At 32.5% G+C, this 25,373-nt stretch overlaps 6 protein-coding genes across 8 annotated transcripts; 3 read left to right on the top strand and 3 right to left on the bottom strand.

Moving 5' to 3' along the window:
- Window positions 1-34: 34 nt before the first annotated feature.
- On the bottom strand, window positions 35-3,209 carry LOC130663377 (zinc finger protein 260-like). Its single transcript, XM_057462558.1, has 3 exons — window positions 2,812-3,209; window positions 2,331-2,471; window positions 35-2,262 (listed from the first exon to the last, which is right to left on the bottom strand). The coding sequence occupies exons 1-3, from the start codon at window positions 2,926-2,928 to the stop codon at window positions 595-597; spliced, it is 1,926 nt and encodes a 641-aa protein (XP_057318541.1). The 5' UTR covers window positions 2,929-3,209; the 3' UTR covers window positions 35-594.
- Window positions 3,210-4,152: 943 nt separating this feature from the next.
- LOC130663972 (metabotropic glutamate receptor 8-like) lies at window positions 4,153-13,576 on the top strand. 2 transcript variants are annotated; one of them, XM_057463574.1, is made up of 15 exons: window positions 4,156-4,317; window positions 4,413-5,266; window positions 5,533-5,748; window positions 6,046-6,177; window positions 6,468-6,647; window positions 6,843-7,012; window positions 7,263-7,417; window positions 7,577-7,885; window positions 8,019-8,174; window positions 8,336-8,462; window positions 8,630-8,741; window positions 9,073-9,299; window positions 10,190-10,470; window positions 10,846-11,150; window positions 11,368-13,576. In XM_057463574.1, the coding sequence occupies exons 2-15, from the start codon at window positions 5,060-5,062 to the stop codon at window positions 11,839-11,841; spliced, it is 3,051 nt and encodes a 1,016-aa protein (XP_057319557.1). In that variant the 5' UTR covers window positions 4,156-4,317; window positions 4,413-5,059; the 3' UTR covers window positions 11,842-13,576. The 2 variants fall into 2 exon arrangements, with proteins under 2 accessions (XP_057319560.1, XP_057319557.1); XM_057463577.1 differs by having other exon boundaries at window positions 4,153-5,266; window positions 10,846-11,241; window positions 11,368-11,709.
- On the bottom strand, window positions 12,610-16,379 carry LOC130663973 (uncharacterized protein KIAA2013 homolog). The gene is made up of 7 exons (XM_057463578.1): window positions 16,153-16,379; window positions 15,560-16,073; window positions 14,538-14,775; window positions 14,060-14,301; window positions 13,677-13,904; window positions 13,300-13,574; window positions 12,610-13,149 (listed from the first exon to the last, which is right to left on the bottom strand). The coding sequence occupies exons 1-7, from the start codon at window positions 16,319-16,321 to the stop codon at window positions 12,962-12,964; spliced, it is 1,854 nt and encodes a 617-aa protein (XP_057319561.1). The 5' UTR covers window positions 16,322-16,379; the 3' UTR covers window positions 12,610-12,961.
- An 82-nt stretch (window positions 16,380-16,461) lies between these two features.
- LOC130663975 (U6 snRNA phosphodiesterase 1) lies at window positions 16,462-18,291 on the top strand. The gene is made up of 4 exons (XM_057463580.1): window positions 16,462-16,591; window positions 16,733-16,875; window positions 17,694-18,028; window positions 18,100-18,291. Exons 1-4 carry the CDS (start codon window positions 16,506-16,508, stop codon window positions 18,289-18,291), a joined length of 756 nt encoding a protein of 251 aa, XP_057319563.1. The 5' UTR covers window positions 16,462-16,505.
- A 67-nt stretch (window positions 18,292-18,358) lies between these two features.
- On the bottom strand, window positions 18,359-24,136 carry LOC130663971 (tonsoku-like protein). Its single transcript, XM_057463573.1, has 3 exons — window positions 23,712-24,136; window positions 20,212-23,175; window positions 18,359-19,302 (listed from the first exon to the last, which is right to left on the bottom strand). The coding sequence occupies exons 1-3, from the start codon at window positions 23,728-23,730 to the stop codon at window positions 18,359-18,361; spliced, it is 3,927 nt and encodes a 1,308-aa protein (XP_057319556.1). The 5' UTR covers window positions 23,731-24,136.
- LOC130663976 (mitochondrial import receptor subunit TOM20 homolog) lies at window positions 24,121-25,360 on the top strand. Of its 2 annotated transcripts, XM_057463582.1 has the most exons (4): window positions 24,121-24,208; window positions 24,403-24,531; window positions 24,932-25,197; window positions 25,269-25,360. In XM_057463582.1, the coding sequence occupies exons 2-4, from the start codon at window positions 24,408-24,410 to the stop codon at window positions 25,311-25,313; spliced, it is 435 nt and encodes a 144-aa protein (XP_057319565.1). In that variant the 5' UTR covers window positions 24,121-24,208; window positions 24,403-24,407; the 3' UTR covers window positions 25,314-25,360. The 2 variants fall into 2 exon arrangements, with proteins under 2 accessions (XP_057319565.1, XP_057319564.1); XM_057463581.1 differs by having other exon boundaries at window positions 24,159-24,531.
- Window positions 25,361-25,373: the final 13 nt, after the last annotated feature.

The raw sequence follows: 25,373 nt of genomic DNA, 5'->3' as shown, positions 1-25,373 counted from the left end.
CTTCTTTAAGTGATATCATTTATTATTTTTTATTATGTAAAGTGAAAAAATAAAAAAATAATAATAATTTTCTCAATGAAAAATATATTTAATATTTTTAAAAGTGCGGGACTATAAACTTGCCCAGAATTTTCACTTCCGTCCACTTTATTCTGTTAAATTCTTGAATTTATTTTTTCGATTCGCTAAGAAAAATTTGAATAATTTATTCTTTTGTTAAATTCTTATTCGAAGTAAATTTAATTTTTTTTTATCAGCAATTTTAACTTTTGTTAAAAATTTTTAAACTCAGATTTTTTAATTTTTAGTTTTTTTCTTTGGTGAATTTTAATTTATGAAAAATATATATATAAATATAAATATCTTAAATAATAATAATAATAAATTAATTTTTATCTGTAACAATTTGAAAATTTCAAATATAAACCCGCCAATTATTATATTTTTTAGTATCAGAAACCAGTCATATATTTTCTAAGCTCTCAAGAAAACTAAACAATAATTATTTGGCCATCGTAATTAATTAATTACAACAATTACTCGACTCGAACTCCAATAATTAATAAAAAACTAACTATTAAAAAACAATTAATATCAAGTGTAATGTATCAGTTCAAAAAACGCGTCTACATTTTCCTTCTCCGAGTCATGATTTATCTGATTTTGATTGTCATGACCAACGAGATCAACGTCTTCAATGAACATATCATCCCCCACAGTTACGTGATTTAATATATCATCCGAGTTAATTATAATAATTTGATCATTACTTTTAACACACGCACTGTCATTATCATTCTCATTAATAACACCACCCCCACTACCACCACCAGCATCATCAGCAGCACTATTAATATTCACATCAACAATTAAATCATCATAACTTTTCTTACGTTTGTACTTTGGTTTGCCGCAGTGACTCTTCATGTGTCTCTTCAACTCGTACCTCCCGACGAATTTAGCGTTGCACTTATCACAGCCAAAGGGTTTGTTATCAGCGTGGCTCCACATGTGTCTCCTCAACGCCGCGCTGAATGTGAACGCGACACCGCAGACATTGCACACATAAGGCTTCTCTCCCGTGTGCAGAACCGCGTGATCGCGCAACGTAGACCTCTGATTAAATTTTTTACCGCAAATTTCGCATCTGTAATTTCGCGGATTCAAATGAAGTTTTATGTGATTAACAAGATTACCTTGTTGTGAAAATGATCTGTTGCAAACGTCACAAGTGAAGGGTTTCTCGCCCGTGTGAACTCTCATGTGTGTTTGGACAGTTCGGTTGTTGGGAAAACGTTTACCGCATATGTAACACGGGTACTTGGGTAAACATAAACCACGTGGGTCTAGATGTGTCATCAAATGACGTTTGTAATTTGCTTTGTGATTAAATACTCTAGTACACTGGCTGCAGGAGTAACTCGTGTTATTACCGTGAGTTTTGACATGACCCTCTAATTCGCATTTGGTTTTGAATCTCATTGCGCATCTAGTGCACCGGTGTCGGGGAAAATCAGTGTGACAAATCATGTGTCGCTTCAAATATCTCTTAGTCGTGTAGGCTTTTCTGCAAATGAAACAAATGTACGGACTCGCTCCGGTGTGGACTTTAATGTGGGACCGGAGCTCGCGGTTGCTGTCGCAGTCCTTCTCGCAGACGACGCAGAAAAATGGACCGTTGCTGGGCACATGGTTGTCGACAGTATGAATCAATATCTCGGACAGATCTGTGTAATTATGCATACACAGGGTGCACTGATACTGCATCGTGCCGTCCTGACATTTGATGTCTCTTATTCTAACAACTGTGTCATTAATGCTGCCCAGTAAATTGTTACCGCAGTTGTAGCCGTCAGAGTCCGAAGCGTTGTCATAACTTTTGTTATCGATTTCTCTAACCGCGTAAGCGCCAGCGTTAATATCCGGATCCTCATCCGCTTCTTCTTTATCCTCATCATTATTTTTATCTTCCACTTGGTCCTGCTTTAATAAATCATTAGGCATCGCCATGGGGTTAAGCTCCAAACTCTCGTCTATTTCTTCGTAATTTACGTATGACAGAAACATGTAGTCCAGAGATGGATCGATCGCCGTTATCGGTTCATCTTTAATGTCTAATGTTAAATTCTCAGGATCGTATTCTGCGAATAGCGGATCTGAGTGCTTTCCATCCATCAAATTAACATTCACATCATTATTATTTGTTTTAATTTTTGATGCCTCGATTGATGCTGCTTCCGCAGTCAATTTTTTATCCGAATCCTGTAATTTAAATTTTTTAAATAAATTATGTATCAAGTCATTACTTTTTTTTAATTTTTTTGACTTACTGTTGGATCAGTTGATTTTTTTAACATGTCTCGGAAAATTTTATCGGACTTTTGTACCTGTATTTTAAAATCATAAAATGATACCGTACGATAAGCGCATTTTGGACATAATGTTGTTGGCATGCCATCATTTTTATTGATCTGTAAAATAAAGTAATTTATAAACTACAAAATAATAAAACTCAATATTTATTTTTTGACACCAACTTTAAAATTTAATTTATTCTGACATGATCTTCAAGTAAACAGACAATTGACAATTTTTGAATTTTTTTTCAACTGATTAATTTTTAAAAAAACTAAAAATATCCACATGTAGAAAACTTAAAAAACTGCAAGTGCAATTCTTAAAAAATATTTATATTTTGTAATTTGTTTTGAAAAAAATTCAAAAATTATTAGACGTCGGCTAACTTTAGTGTCATTATCCTGACAGTTTAAATAAAAACTTTTTTGAATAATTAAATAAAAAAAAACTTACGTCAATGTCAGCGATATCCGCCAGCTTATCTGGTAATTTCTTATCACTAACATCAGCATCAAACATTGACAGCAAAAATCCACCTGTTTTCATACACCCCCGACAAATATCGCTCATAATTTATCACCAATTACAATAAATCCCGGCATTAAAAAAATTTAAATTAAAAAAATGATATATTTTTCACCCCAAAGTTCGTAAAATCCGGATTATTTGTTTATTACTTTTAATTAACCAACAAAGTTAAACTTTAATTATTAAGTGTCACAATAATACTGGAGCGACCTCAACTTTTCTAATTACCAAAGTTAATATTTGGTACAACAAACTTATTATTATTTTTAAATTATTAATCAATCACTCGAAAATATATAACAAATATGACCAACAACTTGCTCTTCAGCACACAATTCATAACAAATAACAAAATTATAAACCTGAAGTTGGCTGCTAGTTCAAACTAACCCTCCCCCGGTCGGAGCGCGCCGGCCAATCGGAAGCGCGGGAAATTATAAACTCGCCAATAGATTGGGCGGTAAATTTTTTTCCATCGCGGGAATATTCAATAATGGAGTTTAAATTGAATATATATATATATATAAATGTTGACATATATACATATTCATCTACATCCACATACGTGTATGTCATAGATATATATATAATATATGGTATGTATATGGAAATATATGATATATGACATAAGAGAGAATATCATATGGACGTGTGCTACTTTATAGATTTTTATTTTGATCGCAGACCTCAAGAGCACCCGCCTGCTATTCTTTTATGGACCGAGTGCACTCATAGAGTGAAGAGAACTGAAAATCATAGAATCCAATTACCAAGGGAGACAAAAGATGTTTAATCTTTTGATGTATATTTAAATTAAACCCGAAAATTAAATTTTTATAAATATATTCACTCAATTATAAAATCAATTAAATAAATGAATATCAATTATATAAAACCATCATTTTATTTTATCACAATTCGTTCATTTTCTCGATTATAAATTTAAAATTATTAATCCCTGGATTGGATAATTTGAATTTATAATTCACTCATAAATATATACTAAAGTTTATACCGATATTATTTATTTTATTTATTTAAATTGATGACATTTATTATTGGATACTAAAATTACTGTTTATTTTCAGTGTTTGCTGTTTGTTGGATAGAGAGCTTCGTTATTTTATTTAATTGAGTAATGTGCAAGTACGTTCTGCGGATTATGATTGTGTGGAAGCTGATGTGTCGATGCGCTGGATATGTTCATACTCTGGATGTATGCTAGTATTTCTCTATGTATTAGATAAATTATACGGTACGGTGAATAAAATACCAGCTTCAGGATATGTACCTGGTGAAATAGAAGTAAAATAAAGTCGAAAAAATAAAAAAACAATGATCCCATTTGCGCAAACTCGGTGATTTTGGTACAACAAAACGAGAATCCCGATGAGCGCAGCATCAGTTTGCTCCACGAATTTCTGTGTTACGGTACATACTTGTTATATATATATAGATATAGATATATATATTAGATTCTATTCGATATCCTTCGTAACCTTCATCCTTTTTTTTATTATTATCAGTTTTTTTTAGAGCAAGTGATTATGTATATCATGTATGTGATCAAGTGGACATTCCACATGTGGACTCTCTAATTTATGTCTTTACCGCGGTATTTTTAAAATAAATAAAATTATTTGAAACTTGGCTCCAAGTACTTTTTTTATTTACGATAACTAAAAATTTTGCTATTGATAAAAAAATAATGAGTGGAAGTAATTAAAATTTTATATTAAATTAAATTTGAAAGTATGACGACACAGGAATTTTAATTATGTTAGAAAAAAAATTTATAATTATTGTCAATGTAAAATAATAATTGTAAAAAAAAAATAAACAAGGGTAGAAAAAAAAGTTTTGATGGATAAATGGGAATAAAGATAAAAAATGAAGAAAAAAAAATAAAAATAATAACAAGGTGATTTATATTCGCAAAATGATCAGGAGCTACTTGAATTGAATTTAAATAAAGTGTCGATAAGAGTTTTTATAAAGAGGAGCGCTCAATAAAATTTATCTTCTTTACAAAAAGAAAAAAAAAAAAATAACCAATCAAGTGCATGATGTTTTTGAATAATTTATAGATATTATTTAAAAATTTTTATTAGTGCGACACAATAAAAATTATAATATTTAATTTGAATAATAATAAAAATAATAATTATAAATAATGAAGAATCAGAAACGCCGTAGCCCGATGAGTGCGCTAATAAGGATCTCGATAATATTGCTATGGATATTTTTGATATTTTCCGTTTTCTCATTTACGGAGGGTTACAGCAGTGCAAGGAGTGATTACAACGGAGCGAACAGCTCAAAACTAATTAGAATTGATGGGGACATTATTTTTGGCGGGATTTTTCCGATGCACGAACAGGTGATTATAATAATAATAATTAATAATTCATTTACCCTCGGTATTAATTAATACATCAATCAGTTCGCCAGAGTTTAATTGATTGGGAATTAATTAAATTTACTATTATAATTATTATTGATAAATTGATGATGCTATTACTATAATAATTATTGTTATTAGTATTGAATATTAATGACATTATTATGATTATTGATTACTGTGGTATATACATATACATACATATACATATATATATAGATAAAATATTGAATTTGGGAATATAGATTGTCGGATTGAGTGGTGAATTACCGTGCGGAGCAGTAAAAGAGGAAAAAGGAGTCCAGCGTTTAGAGGCAATGCTTTTTGCGATCGATGAGATCAATAGAAATGACGAGTTGTTACCAAATACCACCCTCGGAGCACTTATCCTCGATTCATGTAGTAGTGATACATATGCTTTGGATCAAAGCATGGAATTCGTACGTTCCTACATGAATCAGGTATTTTTATATACATTAATATTAATATACTAAATATCAAATCGATATATCTTTATATATTCACTGTGCGTCACTAACACCATACATACACATATATATATATATATATATATATATATATATATAAATATATATATATATACACCGACACAGTCTGTTGTGTGCTGGGAAGAATCTTCGGCACTCCACTGTGCAGACTACATTACAGAATCATAATAAAATTTGAATTTAAATTTGCATATACATATATTTATGCATGCGAAAGTTTTCGAAAATATTAACATTGATTTTTTTAAGGACATGTCGGAGTATAAGTGCGAGGATGGCAAGGCACCTCTTTACGTGCCTCATAAATCCGTCACGGGAGTTATCGGAGCATCTTTCAGTGTCGTTTCGATAATGGTCGCTAACATATTAAGACTCTTCAAGGTAGAGGAGATACGATATATATTTACACATATATATATGAGATAACAAACGACAAACCCTAAGATGTTATTTTAACTTATGAAACTCTAATACTTGTTCAAGTTGTTTTATTTCTCGGTCTTATTCTTCAGCTTCGGCTTTGGCTTTAGCTTACCCTCAGCTCTGTAGTTCTCGATCTAAAGCTAGTAACTAGTTCTAGGCTTGCTTACAGCATATTTTTCTTATATTTTTTATGTTTTACTTTTATTTTTAGTACTTTAATGTATCTACTCGGCGATTCCTTTTGACAGATACCACAATTGAGCTACGCATCGACGAGCACAGAGCTCTCGGACAAAAGTCGTTTTGAATACTTCAGCAGAGTCGTACCACCGGATAATTTTCAAGCCCAGGCAATGGTTGAAGTGGTACACCAGCTCGGATGGAAGTACGTTTCAACGGTCGCTGTTGAAGGGGATTACGGGGAAAAAGTAAGATTACTACTCATAAATATATATATATGTAAGGCATCAAGTAGTACGCTAATAAATTAAACCGGCTAATGGAGTAAAGTTTAATAAAATAAATTAACAAAATTACTTGTGATTAAATTATTAACTTTAATTTATGACGAGTTATTAAATTTAAGTGTGCGCTATAATTTAATTTGCCTTTATATCCTCAAGGGAATAGCTCGCTTCATTGGTCTCGCGTCAGAGTACAACATATGTGTTGCAATAAGTGAAAAAATCCTTCGTAACTCACGTGCCGAAGATTTTGATAGAATTATTGAGCGGCTTGGATCCAAGCATAATGCCAGAGGCGTTATTTTATTTGTCGACGAGGATAACGTCAGGTATTTTTATCATTACTATTACTATTGCTCTGCTTTAGTCCCTTTATATATCTATATATACATATATTTACCAAATGAACGTATTCCGCATCGTTAAATTCTCAAACAAGTTCCACCTGATAAATAAAAGTTTTATTGTCATTGCCGTTATTATTAATGTAGTAAAGTATTTATTGTTATTAGTTTACATCGTTATCTTCATATATATCTTTATGTATTTATCTAGTAACAACATAATATTTTTTATTAGAAAACTTTTGCAAGCAACTGTTCGTGCCAACAGAACCGGGCACTTTATGTGGGTCGGAAGTGACTCGTGGGGCGCAAAAGTTCATCCGGTACGAGATCAAGAGTTTGCTGCTGAAGGTGCGATTACAATCTTGCCGTTTGGAAATTCTCTAAGAGGTACTGTATATCTATATAGAACATTAAAAGCTACCAGCTGACAAACAAAAGAAATATAACTTTAGCTCATTACTCATGACGTGACACGAACAAAATATTGCGCTAAAAAATGATCAATAGCAGGAAGAAAAAACAATAGATAAAAAATTTTCTTTATAGATTTCGATGAGTACTACAAAAATCTAAGACCTCGAGTGGGCAACGAATGCAACGGACAGACGGAAAAAAATGTTCCCCATCCGTCAGGGAGTAAGGCGGGCAAGATGGTTAACTGCCGTAACGTTTGGTTCCGTGAATTCTGGTCTCAGCACCACAAGTGCCATTTTATTGAGTCCAACTCAAACTCTTCAGTATCTGACTCTGGTTCTAATTTTAATTCAAATTCAAATTCAAATTCTGGCGCAAAACGTTGCACTGGCGACGAGGATCTTGTTGACTACGACCAGGAAGGTCTCGTTCCATTTGTAGGCAAGTAATTTACTTTAAAAACCCATCAGTTATCTCCGCGCAAGAGAGAATAAATAATTAAGCTTGACGAATATTAAGTAAGTAGATTAATTATTTATAAAATTAATTATTAAGACAACGTACCGTATTGTAGTTGACGCGGTGTACGCGATGGCTCACGCAGTGCACAACATCATTAACGACGAGTGTGTTAAGAGTCGCGGAACGGTGCACCATCTGTGCGAGACTCTTGCTCCAGCTCCCCCGGGTCAACACCTTCTCCACTACATCCGCAACGTCAGCTTCACGGGTACGTATTATTTTATAATCTCCGTCAATCTGACGAGCAAGTCGCTACTTATTATTCTATAAATCCGAGCTTTTGGGCGTAAGCTTCTGCGCGTCGAGATATTTATTAGTCTCGAAGCCAGTGAATATATTTACATTTAATTTCCCATGAATACTCGATAGGTCGTCAGGGCACCGAAATAAGATTCAACGGGGACGGCGACGCCTTTGGTTTCTATAATATCTATCAGTATCAACGCACAGATGAAAATCGCTACGACTACATGCTCATTGGCTCGTGGAAGGAAATGTGAGTATCCTCCAAGTAGATCATCAAGTTTTTTATTGTTATAAGTAGCTTTGTAATAACAAGTAATAATAGAAGCTGGGTAATGTAGACACTAAATGAGTTTATTTATACTTCTATTGGACTACTTACTAGATAATTCGTTATTTAATTGTGTTTATATTATGCAGACTGAATCTGGATATAAACATGACTAGGTGGAATGGTGGATCTGGTGATGTTAATATTCCGCAGAGCGCTTGCAGTAGCGACTGCCCGGTTGGATATGTCCGCAATTTTCAAGTAATTTTCTTTTTTAATTTTTAATTTAAATCGTCGACGTACCCGTTCTAAGCCTCTTCCTCTCAATCAGCAGTTACTGAGTGCAAACCAACTTTCCCACTAAACGACGGTTTGTAATTTGTACCAGGCAAGGAGAAAAATAAATAAATTAATGAGAAAACTTTACTGTCTATTTCGCGACTTTAGGACGTGAGCGCTAGAAAAATCGAGGGCGAAAATTCGCGGTGGGAAGACGGAAATTCCGAGAGAAATTTCTTGTCATCTAAATGGCTTATGACGGCGAGTCGACTCCATGAGTTTTAAAAAATAATTTTTGAAATTTATTTGACAGGACATGTGCTGCTGGAGCTGCATGCGGTGCCCGGACAATGCCTACGTCTTTAACGATTCGTGTCGTAACTGCGAGCCCGGGTGGGCGCCTGACAACATCTCAAAGTCACGATGTATCAAAATACCTGCTGAGATAATAACCTGGGCAAGTCCGTGGGCTATAGTGCCTCTAAGTTTTGCAAGTATTGGCATATTAATTACACTCTTTACGATAATTATATTTGTAAGGTAAGTATCGCCGATGAAATTATATTATTATTATTTTAGAGTGCTAGAAAAAGTAAAGAAAAAAAGAAAGAAATTTTTTTTGTAATGCAGTTTAAAAAAAAATGAGGCGGAATTTTTTAGCTGAAAAAAAGTGCGACGGCTGCGCTTGAATTTCATTTAAATTATGCGAATAATTTTTTTAGTAAGTTCATCTGTGTTTGAAAGGTGATAAAAAAATTTACCGATGCATATTTTCCTCGAGTTTTATATTTTTCATAAGTTGTCTAGTTCAAAGTTTCTAAATCCAACTACGCTTCAAAGTTTGAATATTTTAAATGTAAATTATATTAAAATTCACTTTCAATTTGCTCTCACAGTGAAACTATCATTTAAAAAAAAAAAAAAGAAATTAATTAAAAATTAAAATGACTATTTTACGTTAAATTTAATTATATGTTTTACTGAATAAAACTTTTGTTTTAGCTAAAGTAGTTAATTAACATTATTTTGTTGAGTTCGTTTTCCTGTAAGGCCCATTTAAAAGTTAATTGTCGCGCAACTTTGATTTAAAATACTACAGCTACAACTTTAAATCCGCTGGACTTGGAAACATGATACAATAGTTTGCACTGTACACTACTTTAAAATGCAATAAAATATAAATATAAATATAAATATAAATATGGATTGAAATTCTGTCATCTTGAGTTTCAATAAGGATTAATTGGGTCACAAGAATAAAAAAACACTGACACCGTTGGCTTTTAAAGTCGAGCTTAAAAATTCTGTTTCCGATATCAATTTTTTTGACACTTAATATTTATATAAAAGAGCCAAATAAAATGATATTTATTTTTACAAAATAAATATAGCCAACTATTGATTATTTAATGAATATTTATACTGAATAGATTCAATCACACCCCGGTAATTATGGCCTCGGGACGTGAATTGTGCTACGTACTCCTCGTTGGGATACTCTTGTGCTACGGAATGAGTTTCGTTATTCTAGGAGAACCAACACGATGGAACTGTACATATCTACGTATAGGACTGGGTCTCTGTCTGAGTATTTGCTACAGCGCTATCTTAACTAAAACAAATCGTATATCAAGGATTTTTACTCAAGGAAAAAAATGCCTGAAACGGCCTTCTTACACTTCTCCCAAGAGTCAAATTGCTATTTCTCTCGGTAACTATGCAGTAACATCAACATCTTAATTAAATTGAAATAAAAATAATAATAATACCGCTGCCTTAATTAGCGAGAAATTTCCTGCTGCAGTTGCCGTAAGGGCGGGTAAAAAAATTATTTTTTTTCCGAACGATGCAATTTTTATCTTCAGTATAAAGATACAAATTTTATTCATTGATCATTTTTTTTATACGCCCTTAAGGTTTCTGGGATCGATATCATTTTTTTATCTCAACTAATTTTTTTTGACATCCATAAGTAGCAAAGTAAAATTTTTCACATTTTCGGTTGATAATAAATCAACTAAAAAATTTATTTTTACGCCTCTGTCACCTGTAACGTGATATAATAATAATAATAATTATTATCTAGGTATCACATCACTCCAACTAATTGGTACGATAGTCTGGCTAATAATCGAACCGCCAGATATAAAAGAAATTCATCCGAGTCCATTAACAGCAGTTCTAACTTGCCGTGTGTCAACATTCTCACTGATGATGTCCTTAGTTTACAATATGGTGCTGATATTAATGTGCACACTTTACGCCTTCAAGACACGTAAAATACCAGCCAACTTTAATGAAGCTAAATACATTGGATTTACAATGTATTCCACGTGCATCGTTTGGCTCGCCTTTGTTCCCATATACTTTAGCACTTATAACGATTACACGGTACCTATTAAATGCCAAGTTGTCGCACGTGTGTCGTTAATCCAGACCTTAGATGTTATAGTTATTATTATTAAACATTACCTTTTTTTTTGTAAGTGTCCTCGTAATTAGGCATGATTATGTCCGCATGTATTTTATTTTATTTGTCGTTTATTTTTATTTAAATCGACATACGATCCCACATGCTCAACAATAAGAATATATATTTTAATTTCAGATTCAAATCGCCAGCATGTGCATGTGCATCAATATATCAGCGACTGTCGTGCTGGGTTGTCTTTTTATACCAAAAGTTTACTTGGTGCTGTTCCAACCGAACAAAAATGTAAGATCTGGTCACACGAACACTGTGAGCGCCGGTGGAGGTGCTCCTGGTGGTGCCGGTGGAGGTTCCCACGCGGCTGGTAATGCTCAAAACAGCTCGTCGACACAGTCCGGGTTGAGGTCGACTTACAGTATGAGATTCGTGGCATCGAGGAGCCAGACGATGCAAAGTGTCACTTCCTGTTCGCGCAGCAGTCCGGTTAATCAGAGTAGTAGTCTGGCTGGTGATAACGACGACAGTAGTAGTATTAATAAACCTGTGACAACGGTATCAGCATCAACAGAGGCAGCAGCAGTAGCAGCAGCAGCAGCTAATGGCGGTGACGCTCAAATTAGTCCTTCATGTGAGGAAACTTTTTTAAGCTAAATTTATTTTTTATGTTTATTAGATAGATTAGTTTTTATTAATAATAAGGAAAACGATGGACGAAAACAAAGTCTCAATATTAAAAGTAATTGATAAATATATAAGATATACAAATAGTAGAAAATATTATTATTAATATAGGGGAAGGGGTAGGAGGCAAAATGGGCCGTGGAAAATTTTTTTTTCCTCAAATAATTATTCAATATCAATAAGACCCGCGATAAAAAAATTTTTAATAGGGGTAAAATGAGCCAGGTAAAAAAAATTAAACTAAAAATTCCATTGAAAATTTTGATTAAATTTGCGTCAAAAATTCAGTGGCTTATTTTACCCTCGTAATTTTAATTTATAAAAAATTAAAGCCGGTCCATTTTGCCCTGGCTTCCTAAATTTTGTGTGAATGTTAACGCTGTTTATTATTTAATCTGTACGTAACGTTTTAAATGTTTCAAGGGATCCGTCCACTCGTTATTTCTTCAAAACGCTATTATATATAAATATATAAGAACATATTACATCGTGTGTAATTAAAATTAGATAATCAAAGCAACTAAATCATAATCAAATTATAATCTTCAGTTGCTTTATTCCAACTGTATTATATTGTCTTCCATGATGCGTGACATTTCAATTGAAATAGAAACAGTATTTATTACTATATTATTATATTTAATTATATTATATTATATATGTATATTTAAATTAAGTAACATCAATATCATTGTTATAGCAGTTACTTCATATATTCTATTAATGATTTTATTTATAATTAATTAAATTTCTATAAATTATTATCAATGAATATATATTAAATATATATACTCATTTATTATTAAATTACTAATATCCGAATGCTGGTACAAATAAATAACATACCGCGAAATTCAAATTTTTTATATAAATTTTTAAAAGTCTTATAAAAATAGTTAAGTATATATCAAAATTATCTCTCCCCTCTCTCTTATACACAGAAAATTTATTATTACGTCAAATAATAAATAAATCATTTATTTTTTATTTAATACGAAAAATATATACACTTACACGTGTTTTTATTTTGTTATTTTAAATAATTAATTGTTATTTATTTATTTAATTATTTAATAACAAAAATTAATATCTACGGTTTGCTGTATCGTCCTCGCTGGCGATCCTGGCGCCCGTAATATTCAGTAAAAATGAGTTTGCACAAAAACATGTGGAATACTACTATTAGAAAACATATACTGACCCAGAAGAATGTGGGCAGACCGCCGAGTTGGTGCCCGTGCTTATGGAGAGCCATCACGTGGTGATCGTGAGCGGGTGCTAGAAAGTTAACTTTAATTAGTAACATAAATAACAATTAATATTGTATTATATTTACTATTACTGATATTATCAACTGTAGTAGTTGCAGTAATAACACTAACGATAATGGTACTGTAATAATAATGATAATAATAAATTGTAATGTACCCTCTTCAACTTGATGTACATGCAGGACATTACGAAGGTCCTGCATATGCTGGTAGTCGGAAGTAATATATAATATAGACGTTAGTGGTTTTGTTAATTTAACTGGAAAATTTGTATAAGACTGACTAAGAAGTACTGGTGAATCTAAACAACCAGCATCACAAGCGTAATAGTCGCTGTCGCTACGATCCAACGCGACACTCAATACTGCACGATTGTCAGTACCAACAGTCACTGATATATTTACGTGCGTAATATTACCGTAATTAATTCGTCTGGAAGTATAAATATTATAATTATTGTACTCGAATACCTTAAGTAACTGTTGAATAATAATTAAGTACTTAAATATTACCAAATAAAGGGAGAGATTTTACCTAAATAAATAATTACGATGTAGATATTGCGGATCGATATTGAAATCTAGATGCTGATTACTGAATCTCAACCCACCAAGACTTAAAACGATCGCTTGTTGTACTGCTGATGGTCCGCCTGCTAATAAATGATGACAACCTTGTTTAGCTAGTGTTATTATCCAAGCTTTAACCACGGAATTAATTCCGTCAATTGTGGACGTGTCTTTCCACAGTTTTACTGCGTCGCTGTAACAATTATTTATTTATTTGTTTGTTAATAAATAAATACTAATGATAGTTACTATTAATTATATTAATTTTACACTCAAACTGTTAAGTAATAAGATAAACTAGTAAATAGACAAGAGTGTATGTCAATATGTGTGATTTGTCATACTAACAGCGTGTGATGACCGCGATAGCAGCCTTCGTTGTTTGCTATAGATTTTTCAACGTTAGCAATACCGCGTGGTATTTGTGATAGTACATAGTAAATAGTCGAATTTATTTTGTGGCCATTAATAGCGCCTTTAGCTTTTGAATCGCTGATACTGAAACCAGTATTCCAATAACTTTGCCAAGCGTTTGTATGCTGATTTAATAATCCTTGCTGCTGTTGTACACTTACAGCATCTTTCAATGCCTGAGTAAAATAAAACATTTTAATAAAAATTATCACCTTTACTTTTATTCAAACTCCTCTAGGTTAAATAAAAGAACCGATTATTGACAGTTACTTTACTTTTTTAAATTATCAATATTTGAAATTTTTTTTGTGCCAAAAAAATAACGCGAGTTTCATATAAATTTTATGACAGGTCGAGTGTCAATAATTGGGACTTTTATTTAATATATTTGTGGTAAATAATAAATACATACTTTGGTGGCTTTTCTTTCAGTATTTTTACGTTCGTTTTCATACTGACCGAGTGTGATTGGCTCGCTGTAGCAAATACTCGTTAAAAATTCAAACTTTGTTGTACTTTTGGGTTTCACAGACAAATATTGAGTCGGTACCGAGTAAACGATTGTCATAACAATTATTTTATCTGAATTAGGTGATGGTAAAAAACCTGAGGTCACCGTGTACTTGTGATTAGACCCATCAACTTGGAAGCTAAATAAAAAAAAAACAAATTTATATTTTAATTACTGGGTAGTGTTAAGGGGGATAGCCACTGTGAGGATCGAAAAAATAGGTGATTTTCGGGAATTTTTTTGACTGGAATAATAAAGGAATTTGGGGATCGGGTTTTTTTTTTTTCTAAAGTATACATTGAAGATAATTCTCCTAAATTTTCATTAAAAAATATCATGTTGTTACAAAGTTATAAGCATTTTTGTGGAGCAACAAAAAAATTTCCCCCACCACGGTGTCATCTCTAACTCAAAAACGGATTATCAGAAACAAAAAAATCAAACGGCGTTGTAATCTGTATGCATGTGGTTATCGTTGCACATAGGGGATTTTGAAAATTTGAATTTGAAAAAAAATGGCGACATATTAAAAATTTTTTCGTTATTTTTCTCATTTTTTTGGATTCAAACAGCCCTAAAAAATCTTAAAAATCAAAATTTTCAAAATCCCCTACGTGCAACTTTAGCTACTGAATAGACAAATACGGCAAAAAAAAAAGTTGCGAATCCGTTCATATTTATGTAAATTACAGATGCCACAGTTCAAAAAAAGTAGTTTCGAGAAAAATGCGTTTAAAGTTTTTAGTCGATGCAGCGGTCAGTTGACGCGCTGTCACAAAAATGACTATAACTTGAAAAATATTCGGAATTTTCATATAAAACTTTAGATACATATTTTTGAACATATACACTTTGATTTAATAAAAAAAAATTTTTTTTTTTTAAATTTCACAGTGGCTATCCCCCTTAATAAATTAACTCACTTAGTCGATTTGCTGTCAGTCCAATGATTGGTGTTTAATTTAAGCGTAAGACTTTGGGTCGATGATGAAGGATTCGTGACGGTGATGTCCTGGACCAGTATTTTATCGAAGACTTGATGGACATAGTACTTGTGAGTAATTGAATAGCCATCTTTAGCACACTGATACCTGGAGACGACGCCTTGGGTAAAGTGGATGACGTCAGCTACCCTCTGATTGTTATTATCATCGGGTATTACTGCCACTAATGGATCCCACTGGGTATTCAACGATAATGTCCTGTCATGTTTTATGTACACACGTGCATTCTCCGTATTAATTTCAATTCCAAATAACCCGTTGCCTATATAAGGTAAATATTTGTCCTCAAATGACATAAATGATAACGACGATGATGATGATAATGATGATGACGATGACGACTCATCCGCATGTTCTATTATTACTGCATCGTAAACACGTGCTTCTGCATAAGCACTTGATAGTTTATCTTCGAGACAAACATCTTCGAATGCTAGATAAATAAATAAATTAATTAATTAATTAATTAATTAATTAAATAAATAATTAATCAATAGTTAAATTGCAAATACCTTTTACTGGAGTTTTATTATTGAAAAACCACTGAGCTAATGATGATCCAAAGTATAAGATAAATATACAGAATATGAGAAATATAAATATTCTACGATTTATTGAACTGCTGTCAAATAATCTGCGTAGACGTTTACCGAATTCATAATTCCCACCATTTCTCATCATTTTATTTACAATAAATAAATATTAATAACATTTACTATTTATATATATATGTACTATTGCATTTTATTTAACAAGTAAGTTGTGTGTCGACTAAAAACAGCTGATAGTCTATTATTATTATTCTTATTCACCATCTAAAATACAACACCCGGAATCCATCAAACGTAAATATCTAACCGTAAAAATGGCTGGATTCAAATTGATACAAAATTATCTATCTGAATCTGACGATGATGCTGACATGTCATGTAATTCTACTGCAAATAATAAGTGAGTAAAAATAAATAATTTATTATTATTATTATTATTATTATTGTTGTTGTTAGTTTTTTTTTTGTTTGAATTTACGGAGGGAGAGAAAGAGGTTAGGAATGAAAATTTGAAGTAATTATTTTTAAAATTTATTTTTAGTAAAAATTTGCCCTTGCCAAGTAATTTATTGTCGTGGATGACAGATGACAGTGAAATTAAAGAAGATCCAGATAAACATGACGGCCGTATCAGAAGTTTCAAACACGAGCGCGGCAATTGGGCGACGTTCGTTTACATTCAATGTGAGAAATTTAATATTTTTTTAAATATTATTTGTAATTATATTAATTACTCACTGGTTATTTATTTAAACTTCTTCGAGTCGAGTTTTGAATTTGAATTTAAAATGAAACGGAAGTTTGCCGACATTGGATAATTTTTGGATTTTTTTTAAACAATAAATCATTCAAAAAAATATTTGAAAAAAATGCACCTATAGTTTTTTAAATTTTCTACATGTGCGTATTTTTTGTTTTTATTTTTTTTTTTGTAATTCTCCAGTAAAAAAAAATCCGAAAATTTCCGATTGTCTGTTAACTTCTGGATCATGAATTTAAAAAGGATTTTTGTAGAAATGAGTTCAAAAATTCAGTTTTGCAATTTTATTGACTTTATCAGAATTTATTATTCTATGAAATAATTTATGATTTTAAGAAGTCTACATAAATTTAACCACCGGCTCAAGTCATATTTTTTATACTTAAAACATTTACATTAATAACCGGCTATAAATTATTTACTAACGTCAGTTGGTGTCATCGAAGCTCCAGTGGTTTAACACCAAGATCTAGGATTTGGATCTTTAAAAATCTAGATCTCTTCCTGTAGATCTTCGACAATTCAAATAAATATATGACTAAATAATTTTTATAAAAATGAATATATAATTAATTGTCTATTATATTTATTTTCAATGGAGGTCCAGGAATAAAAGATGTCCTGTACCTAGAAATCTTTAGTATTAAGACGACTACCACTAGGAAATTGACCAGAGCTGATAACTTCTGCTTGCTATCAACCAAAAGATATCAATATAAATAATTAATTAAATTTTTTTTAGACCAAGTGTGGGATTTACTCGAAGAATGGATGAAGTCATCAACAGAGTGGCTCACTGATGGTAATTTGATAATTGAAAATAGTCATATTAGTTTGACGCGTACTTTAATATTCAAATTTCACTGGATTGAATCTTTTGTGGATAGTATGAAGAAGATTTGCTCATCAGTGTCGCCATTTACACTTGAGATAAATAATGTTAGAGTTTACTGCAACGAAGAGCGGACACGAACCTTCCTGGGGATCGAGTGCCACTGCCAGGAGCCAGGGTTCATTCACTTGATGGAGTCGCTGAATAATTTGTTGGCCGAGTATCAGTTGGAATCTTTTTACCAAGTAATTACTTTAATTTAATTATCAATTAATTCAATTCATTTCCTGTAATTTTTAAAAATTTTAAATTTTAGGAGGCTTCATATCACATAAGTTTTTTCTGGATACTCGGGGATCGGGAGAAAGAACTGAAACCTTATGTAGAAAAATTAAACAACAGTTTAAATCAAGTGCTGATTAAAGATTTAGATAAAAACTATATTAAAGTATCAAAATTACACTGCAAAATTGGTAATAAAATTTACATATTTACATTAAAGTCATAAAAAAATTACAAATTCATTTATTATTTGATATTAATTGTAAAAAATAAATTAATAAATATTTTTATAATCAGTAGAACGGTTTGAAAATTACAATGTCGTAAGGCATTTTAAATTGTTTTGCTTTCCCGCGCCATAATCTCGCCCAAGAGTCACAAACGTCTGATTGCATACTAGTTTTCAAAGTGCAAACAGACGGATCATCAATAATTAAATTGTAATTTGGTATTGCGGTTATTTTTTGACACCCCATGGTGTCTATTAAACTCAGCGTCGGCTTGTACGCGAGCAGAGACTCTAAAGCCGCGTAAGTTAATTGTGAATTATTGTTCAAAATAATTTTCGATAAATTTTTACATTTGTCCAACAATTGTATAACATCTGCGTCGGTTAAATTGCAACCGGCGAGCTCTAAATTTTCCAAGCTCGTGTAAGCCATTAAATTTATTTCACTGGTAATGGGCAGTCGTGTTGTTTGCGATAAATTTAAATAAACTAATTGACGTTGGAGTAAATAGTCAACTTGATTATCATATATTTTATTCCACGATAAATCTAAATTAATTAAATTCGTGCTAATTGTGCTTCTTGAATTCAATTCAAGTTTATTTAATTTACAATTGTGTAAATTTAATTCCTGTAAACAGTAGAGTGATGTTATCAGCTCGGTGAGTTTACTTTGTGATTTTTTATTCAGTGGATTACAGCTTAAATTTAAAATTCGCAGTTGCGATGGAAGACTGTCCAATTTTTTAATACAATCAGAATCGATGTCGCAACTAGGCAAGTGTAGTTCTTGCAATTGTTTCAATTGGTTCAATGTGTAATTAAGTAACTCCCCGTGGCCGAATAAACTACACGACGACAGTTCTAATACTTTTAGATTTTTTTCGTATTCAAGGCTCTTGAGTAATGCCACCACTTCGATGTCTTCATCATCGCCTTTTAAACGCAGTATCTCGGAATCTTCACAAGCTCGTAATGATTTTAATTGTTTTGAATCACTATTTACATCTAAAACATTTTTTTTTTTTAATTATTTATTTATTTATTTACAGTAAATTACCCAGTCACCAGCCCATTAAAAAATTTTTTATAAAAATCCAGTCCCCAATTTCTTTAAAAAATTTTTTATAAAAAAATCCAGCCCTCAGTTCTTTTAAAAATTTTTTATAAAAATCCAGTCCCCCATTTCTGTGAAAAATTTAAAAAAAAAAATCCAGCCCTCAGTTCTCTTAAAAATTTTTTATAAAAATCCAGTCCCCAATTTCTTTAAAAAATTTTTTATAAAAAAATCCAGCCCTCAGTTCTCTTAAAAATTTTTTATAAAAATCCAGCCCTCAGTTCTTTTAAAAATTTTTTATAAAAATCCAGTCCCCAATTTCTTTGAAAAATTTAAAAAAAAAAATCCAGCCCTCAGTTCTCTTAAAAATTTTTTATAAAAATCCAGTCCCCAATTTCTTTAAAAAATTTTTTATAAAAAAATCCAGCCCTCAGTTCTCTTAAAAATTTTTTATAAAAATCCAGTCCCCAATTTCTTTAAAAAATTTTTTATAAAAAAATCCAGCCCTCAGTTCTCTTAAAAATTTTTTATAAAAATCCAGTCCCCAATTTCTTTAAAAAATTTTTTATAAAAAAATCCAGCCCTCAGTTCTCTTAAAAATTTTTTATAAAAATCCAGTCCTCAGTTCTCTTAAATTTTTTTATAAAAAATCCAATCCCTAGTTCTTTTAAAAAATATTTATCAAAAATCCAGTCTCCAGTTTAAGAAAATAATTAAAACTGCAGTAAAATAGGAGAAATTTTTATTTTTTTGTCATACAAATTAAAAAATAAATTATTAAGAGGACTAATTTTCATGAGGACTGGGGACTAGTCAAGTCTACTTTACTTAAAATACAATAAAAAAATAAATATACATACCAATATCCATTGCTGAGCAAATAATTTTGTATCTCTCAGTAATTTTTGGCACAACTAGATCAACTATTTGTCCATATAGATGTATAACATCATTTTGGTTTGTAAAGACTAAATTCAATAGATTTTCCGGCAGCAATTCTTCATCATTACCAGTAGTGATTATTATTTTAGCGCTGCAACCAGTGTTTTGATAAATATATTTCGTAATCTCATTAACCAAATTATTAAATAAATAGTTACTTTCATCAGGACGTTTCAGTTTCAAATTTATTGACATGTTATCAATAGTTATCTTAAAATTTATTGACTCCATACTTAAGCTACATTTTTTTACACTATCTACATCATTTGTGTATTTTTGTATCGACAGCTGATTTGTTTGGGAAGTATTTTTGGTAAATCCCGTAACAAATAAAGTCTTTTGGTTCTGACTGCTTACTTTCTTCGGCTGACTTCGCAACGTATTTTTATTTAATTTATTATTTCTATTACTGATAGTCTCCGTAGCACTTTTGTGTCTTCTCACGGTCTTTGTCGGGCTCTCTTTGACAAAAATGTCTTCATCATCATCATCATCGCCGTCGGATATGGTAACAGAACTAGAATTAAATGACTTTCTCTTAGAAATAGGATTTACAATCTCGTCACTGCTCGCTCGTTTTAAATTATTCGTTGTTGCGGGCGCAAATAAATCGTCTTCAAGCCAATCGTCAACCAGCTGCTGCTCGCTATCAATAAGCGGCGTAATTTTATTGCTAACAGATTTCGAACTGGACTCGTACGGTTGATTTAAATAATTTCTATTCTTCAAGCTCTCGATAGTTCTCCGGTAATCCTCGCTGGCGGATATTCTTTCGGGCGACGGTGGTTTCTTTGGAGATCTATATCTGTCTTCTTTTGAGTCAACAGTAATTTGGGAACTCACGTCTTCGTCAATTAGGGGTTCGTCAAAAGATTTGTTGAGCTTTGAGGGCAGCACAAGACGCAATTTATCACGAATTAATTTGTATTCCTGCTCATCAGTCGCCGTCCACTCGACAATTCCTTTTTTCCGGTCATGCTCCAAACGATCCCGCCAGTTTTCAAAGCAATCCAGTATCGACTCACCGGCTTTTGTTCTTAAACTAATGTCAGCACCCCGTTCGATCAATAAATTCATCATAGAAAAATGCCCACAAGACGCAGCATCATGAAGTGGCGTTACATTGCCACATTGAGCACCGCCAGGGTCATTTAAATTCGCACCGTGCTCTATTAATAGCTGGGCTATTTCAATGTGACCGAAATTAGCAGCCTCATGCAGCGGAGTCCAGCCGCAGTTGTCCCTGATATCAACAGGATGTCCCGCTGTTAAAAGATTCATAACTTCTTGGATATTATTATTGATACAGGCGACGTGAAGTTTCGTCTCCCCTTTCTCATTGCGTTTTATAACGAACCCTCGTCTAGAAGAGCGACGGGAGCTCTTAGATTTTTCTTCCTTCTGCAACTCGGCTTCAACATCCGACAGCTCATCTAAATCAATATCCATCCCTATCGCAATATTTTCTTCACCCTCGCTACTATTCGACGACTCATCATCAATTATTAGCGCCCTCAATGTCTCTATTTTATCATTTATCTCTCTAGCCTCCTCTGTGGCGCCTATTTCCTTCAAGTAAACCTGCATTTCTTCCAGCACAGTCAGCTGCAGACGTTGATCCAACGACTTTGACGCGCTAGTTAGCGCAGATTCATAGACCTCGCGTACTTCCGATTCTATAATTGACGTTTGTTTTACGTTAGAAAGCAGATCCGCGAGAAACAAAGCCGAGCGACAGGCTTCCCGATGATCTTGATCCCAAAGTTTGAGTTCTAATCGGGCATAAATGCAGGCCTCCTCGTACTGCTTGGCATCCTTGAGCGTCTGTGCCAGACTTACCAAAGCTGCGCTCACTTTACTACGGTAGACATCGGGTTTTTTTTCAGCACACGACAACATTCCCTTGTAATACTCAATAGCTTTATCATAGCAGCCGCCAGCAGCTGCTGCGTCTCCCAAATTCTCATACAAATTCATCCGCTTCTCATTGTCCTCTTCTAGACACAAGTCCAGCTCGTACTTATCAATCACCACGACTATTTTCAATAACCTAGAGACAGTCGTACTCAGCGAGGGGACTTTTTTTTTATCAACGTAAAGGGAAACGAGAATTTTACGCGCCTCAGACCAATCGCCCGTCTTTATCAGGAGTTCGGCTTGACTGATCCGCGCAGCAGTAATTTTTTCAGGTTCATGAGACAACTTGACCGCCAACTCGTACCGTTTTAAAGCGTCAGGATAATTTTCTTGTCGCTCATGAACAGCACCCAGCGCAACGTGAATCCTGTAGAGATCTTCGTTCAACTTGTGCTTCTCGCAGAGCTGCGCAGCTTTTTCTATCAACTCAATGGCTTCGTCCAGCTCCTTCTGGACCTCTAGCACCAGCCCTAAATTCAAAAGCAGCCTTGCCCGCATCATCATCACCTCGACATCCCTGATGTCTTTACCCTGCTCCAACTTATCGCACAACTTCAAACTCTTGCTGTAAGCTTTCTTGGCAGCAGCCAACACTTCCTGCTTTCGTGCCGACTTCTCACAGGCTTCGCTCATACAAAAGTACATTCTACCCAGCGTAGCGTAAGCTCGCTGCTGTTCAATCAAATTTCTCGTCTCCTTCACACCCTCTAAATATTTCGTCAAATGTGACAGAGCCTCTTCGTAATTACCACCGTCAGTGTGGATCTCCCCAATCATCCTGTGAGCCACCGCAGTGCTCAGCGGGTCATTCAAAACTTCGCACAACCTCAGCTGCTCCTCATATTCTTCAAGTGCCTCATCCATTCGTTTAGATTCAAAATATAAATCCCCAAGTTCTTTTACTATCTCTGCTAGCTGTTTGACGTTTCCATCTTTTTTCGCACGTTGTTTTCTTTTTTTTAACTCTGTAAATAAATTAAAATTGATTATCACACTCCCAGTAACTCGACACAGGGTTGCCATGTTCTGGTTAAAATTTTTAAATTAAAAAATTCACTTCTAATAAATAAAATTTTTGTACTAAAGACTTTTTGAAATCTTTGTCTGAATATTTTAAAATAATCTTATCTGATAATAAGTAATTTACTTATAAATTATGAAAAATTCGGTCAGTTATTCAAATGCTTATTTTTAAACTGGGAAATTAAAAATTTTTAATTTGTCATGGGTTTTAAAAAAAATGATCCTGAAGTCAGCAGACAATTAACAATTTTCGGATTTTTGTTTCAACAATAAAATAAAAATATCCACATATAGAAAATTTTCAAAACTACAGGTGGAATTTTTTCAAATATTTTTTCTTTCATAATTTATCGTTTAAAAAAAAAATAAAAAAATAATTAGACGTCAGCTAACTTCAGTTTGATTCTAAAAAATTTACCTGGCAACCCCACGTCCATTTAAATACTTAATTAACGATTAAAATTTAATATTTACTTACTTTCTTCCTCCATTGTCATCTGATGTGACTGATAATTAAAGATCTTTATTAAAAACTTAATTAATGAAAATAATTCAATGAGTAAACAAAAGCACAGACATTATTAATTTTAAAAAATGAATAACTTAAAACATCAGCAGGTGTTCTATGCTCTATTTAATTTATTTATAATAATTCTAACCATCAACAAGTGCACTGAGCTTGAGACATTTCAGTACAAACTGTACTGTAAATAAATTTCTACAAAATATATATCTATATATAAATTTTATGAAAAAGGAGAAAAATGGAGGGAAAGAGAATAATTTTGAATAGTTCGCATGCGCAAATATATACATAGATATATTTAGATATATATAGATATATGTGTAACCTCTAGCTGTATAGTTTGTTGGTAGCTCTCTCGCTCGATTTTCATTCCATGTCCATGATTTTATTCCATTTCGTCGTGCTGATTGGTACCAAAGAGAGCTTATCTCTTTGATACTCATATTCTTGTGAGGTTTATAATTCAACTCCACATTATCACATAAACTTTTATTTATTTTCTGTGCTAATAACTGTCTGCTAATTTTAAAATTCATTCAAATCCGCGCAATGCCAATCCATTGAAAAAAGTTTAGTACTTATTTGAGTAGTCTCCATTATTTTAATTTGAGTTGAAACAAATTGCGTGTTTTTTTTTTTTAAGTAAAAATGACCATGTCGAAAGCTGCGGTGGGTATCGCTGTTGGCATTGCTGGTTTATTTGTTGGTTATTGCTTCTACTTTGATAAGAAACGACGAAGCGACCCGGAATTCAAAAATAAATTGCGAGAACGTAAGTTGGAAATTTTATTCCCGTAATTATTCACCAATTAATTAAATGAATTATTAGTTTTTATGATCTAGATCATGATCAAATTTATTTTAGTTCGGGTTAATTATTTCTGGGTATCAGTTGGTTAGTCAGGATTTTTATGAGTGTGAATGTAGCCGACAATTGGGAATTTTTTAAATTTTTGAATGACTAAATAAAATGTAATTAGAGTAAAAATTGTACTTGGATATTTTAAAAATCACGCGCATTTTTTAAATTTCATGATTTTTATTAATTAATTTATTTTAAATTTGAATTGTCTCATCTGCTATATTCACACTCATATTTTTTAGGTTATACACCCATGCATGGTTATTTTTAACGCAACTTTATTTAAATGTGTAATATTTAATGTTTTTAGGAAGAAAAGCTAAAAGACAAGCACAGAAATCCGGCACGACGATTCCTGATTTAAAAGATCCCGAAATTGTACAAAAGTTCTTCCTTCAGCAAGTTCAGTTGGGTGAGGAATTACTCGCCAATGGTGATTTGGAGGGTGGAATTGAGCATTTGGCAAATGCAGTTGCTGTCTGCGGACAACCTCAAGAGCTTTTGAGAGTTTTACAAAAGACACTGCCTCCAGAAGTATTTCATTTACTCTTACAAAGACTACCATTAGTTGGACAGGTAACTTGAGACCTTGAGCTTTAGCTGTCGCTTTTATTGATAAATTAATAAATAATTTTATGGTATTCCAGAGGCTTGTATCCCATACAACGATGGCCGAAGAAGATGTTGAATAAATTATTTTACATACTATTTGTCTTACTTTAAACAATAATGAAAGAATGTTAATTAAAAAA

The sequence above is a fragment of the Microplitis mediator genome, chromosome 2 (assembly GCF_029852145.1).
Source record: "Microplitis mediator isolate UGA2020A chromosome 2, iyMicMedi2.1, whole genome shotgun sequence".
NCBI classification, from domain to species: Eukaryota; Metazoa; Arthropoda; class Insecta; order Hymenoptera; family Braconidae; genus Microplitis; species Microplitis mediator.
This window is presented reverse-complemented; position numbering and strand designations above follow the sequence as displayed.

Bases quoted from the DNA above. Each gene is read 5' to 3' on its own strand.
- LOC130663377 (XM_057462558.1), bottom strand. From the start codon at position 2,928: ATGAGCGATATTTGTCGGGGGTGTATGAAAACAGGTGGATTTTTGCTG. The intron at 2,472-2,811 runs GTAAGTTTTTTT...TTTATTTTACAG, and splicing joins CGGATATCGCTGACATTGAC to ATCAATAAAAATGATGGCAT. The intron at 2,263-2,330 runs GTAAGTCAAAAA...TTTAAATTACAG, and splicing joins AAAAATCAACTGATCCAACA to GATTCGGATAAAAAATTGAC.
- LOC130663972 (XM_057463574.1), top strand. From the start codon at position 5,060: ATGAAGAATCAGAAACGCCGTAGCCCGATGAGTGCGCTAATAAGGATC. The intron at 5,749-6,045 runs GTATTTTTATAT...GATTTTTTTAAG, and splicing joins TACGTTCCTACATGAATCAG to GACATGTCGGAGTATAAGTG. The intron at 6,648-6,842 runs GTAAGATTACTA...TATATCCTCAAG, and splicing joins AAGGGGATTACGGGGAAAAA to GGAATAGCTCGCTTCATTGG.
- LOC130663975 (XM_057463580.1), top strand. From the start codon at position 16,506: ATGGCTGGATTCAAATTGATACAAAATTATCTATCTGAATCTGACGAT. The intron at 16,592-16,732 runs GTGAGTAAAAAT...ATTTATTTTTAG, and splicing joins AATTCTACTGCAAATAATAA to TAAAAATTTGCCCTTGCCAA. The intron at 16,876-17,693 runs GTGAGAAATTTA...AATTTTTTTTAG, and splicing joins GACGTTCGTTTACATTCAAT to ACCAAGTGTGGGATTTACTC.
- LOC130663976 (XM_057463582.1), top strand. From the start codon at position 24,408: ATGACCATGTCGAAAGCTGCGGTGGGTATCGCTGTTGGCATTGCTGGT. The intron at 24,532-24,931 runs GTAAGTTGGAAA...TAATGTTTTTAG, and splicing joins CAAAAATAAATTGCGAGAAC to GAAGAAAAGCTAAAAGACAA. The intron at 25,198-25,268 runs GTAACTTGAGAC...ATGGTATTCCAG, and splicing joins GACTACCATTAGTTGGACAG to AGGCTTGTATCCCATACAAC.
- LOC130663973 (XM_057463578.1), bottom strand. From the start codon at position 16,321: ATGATGAGAAATGGTGGGAATTATGAATTCGGTAAACGTCTACGCAGA. The intron at 14,776-15,559 runs GTGAGTTAATTT...TTTTTTATTTAG, and splicing joins ACTGACAGCAAATCGACTAA to CTTCCAAGTTGATGGGTCTA. The intron at 14,302-14,537 runs GTATGTATTTAT...TATTTTACTCAG, and splicing joins CTGAAAGAAAAGCCACCAAA to GCATTGAAAGATGCTGTAAG.
- LOC130663971 (XM_057463573.1), bottom strand. The intron at 19,303-20,211 runs GTATGTATATTT...AAAATGTTTTAG, and splicing joins TTGCTCAGCAATGGATATTG to ATGTAAATAGTGATTCAAAA.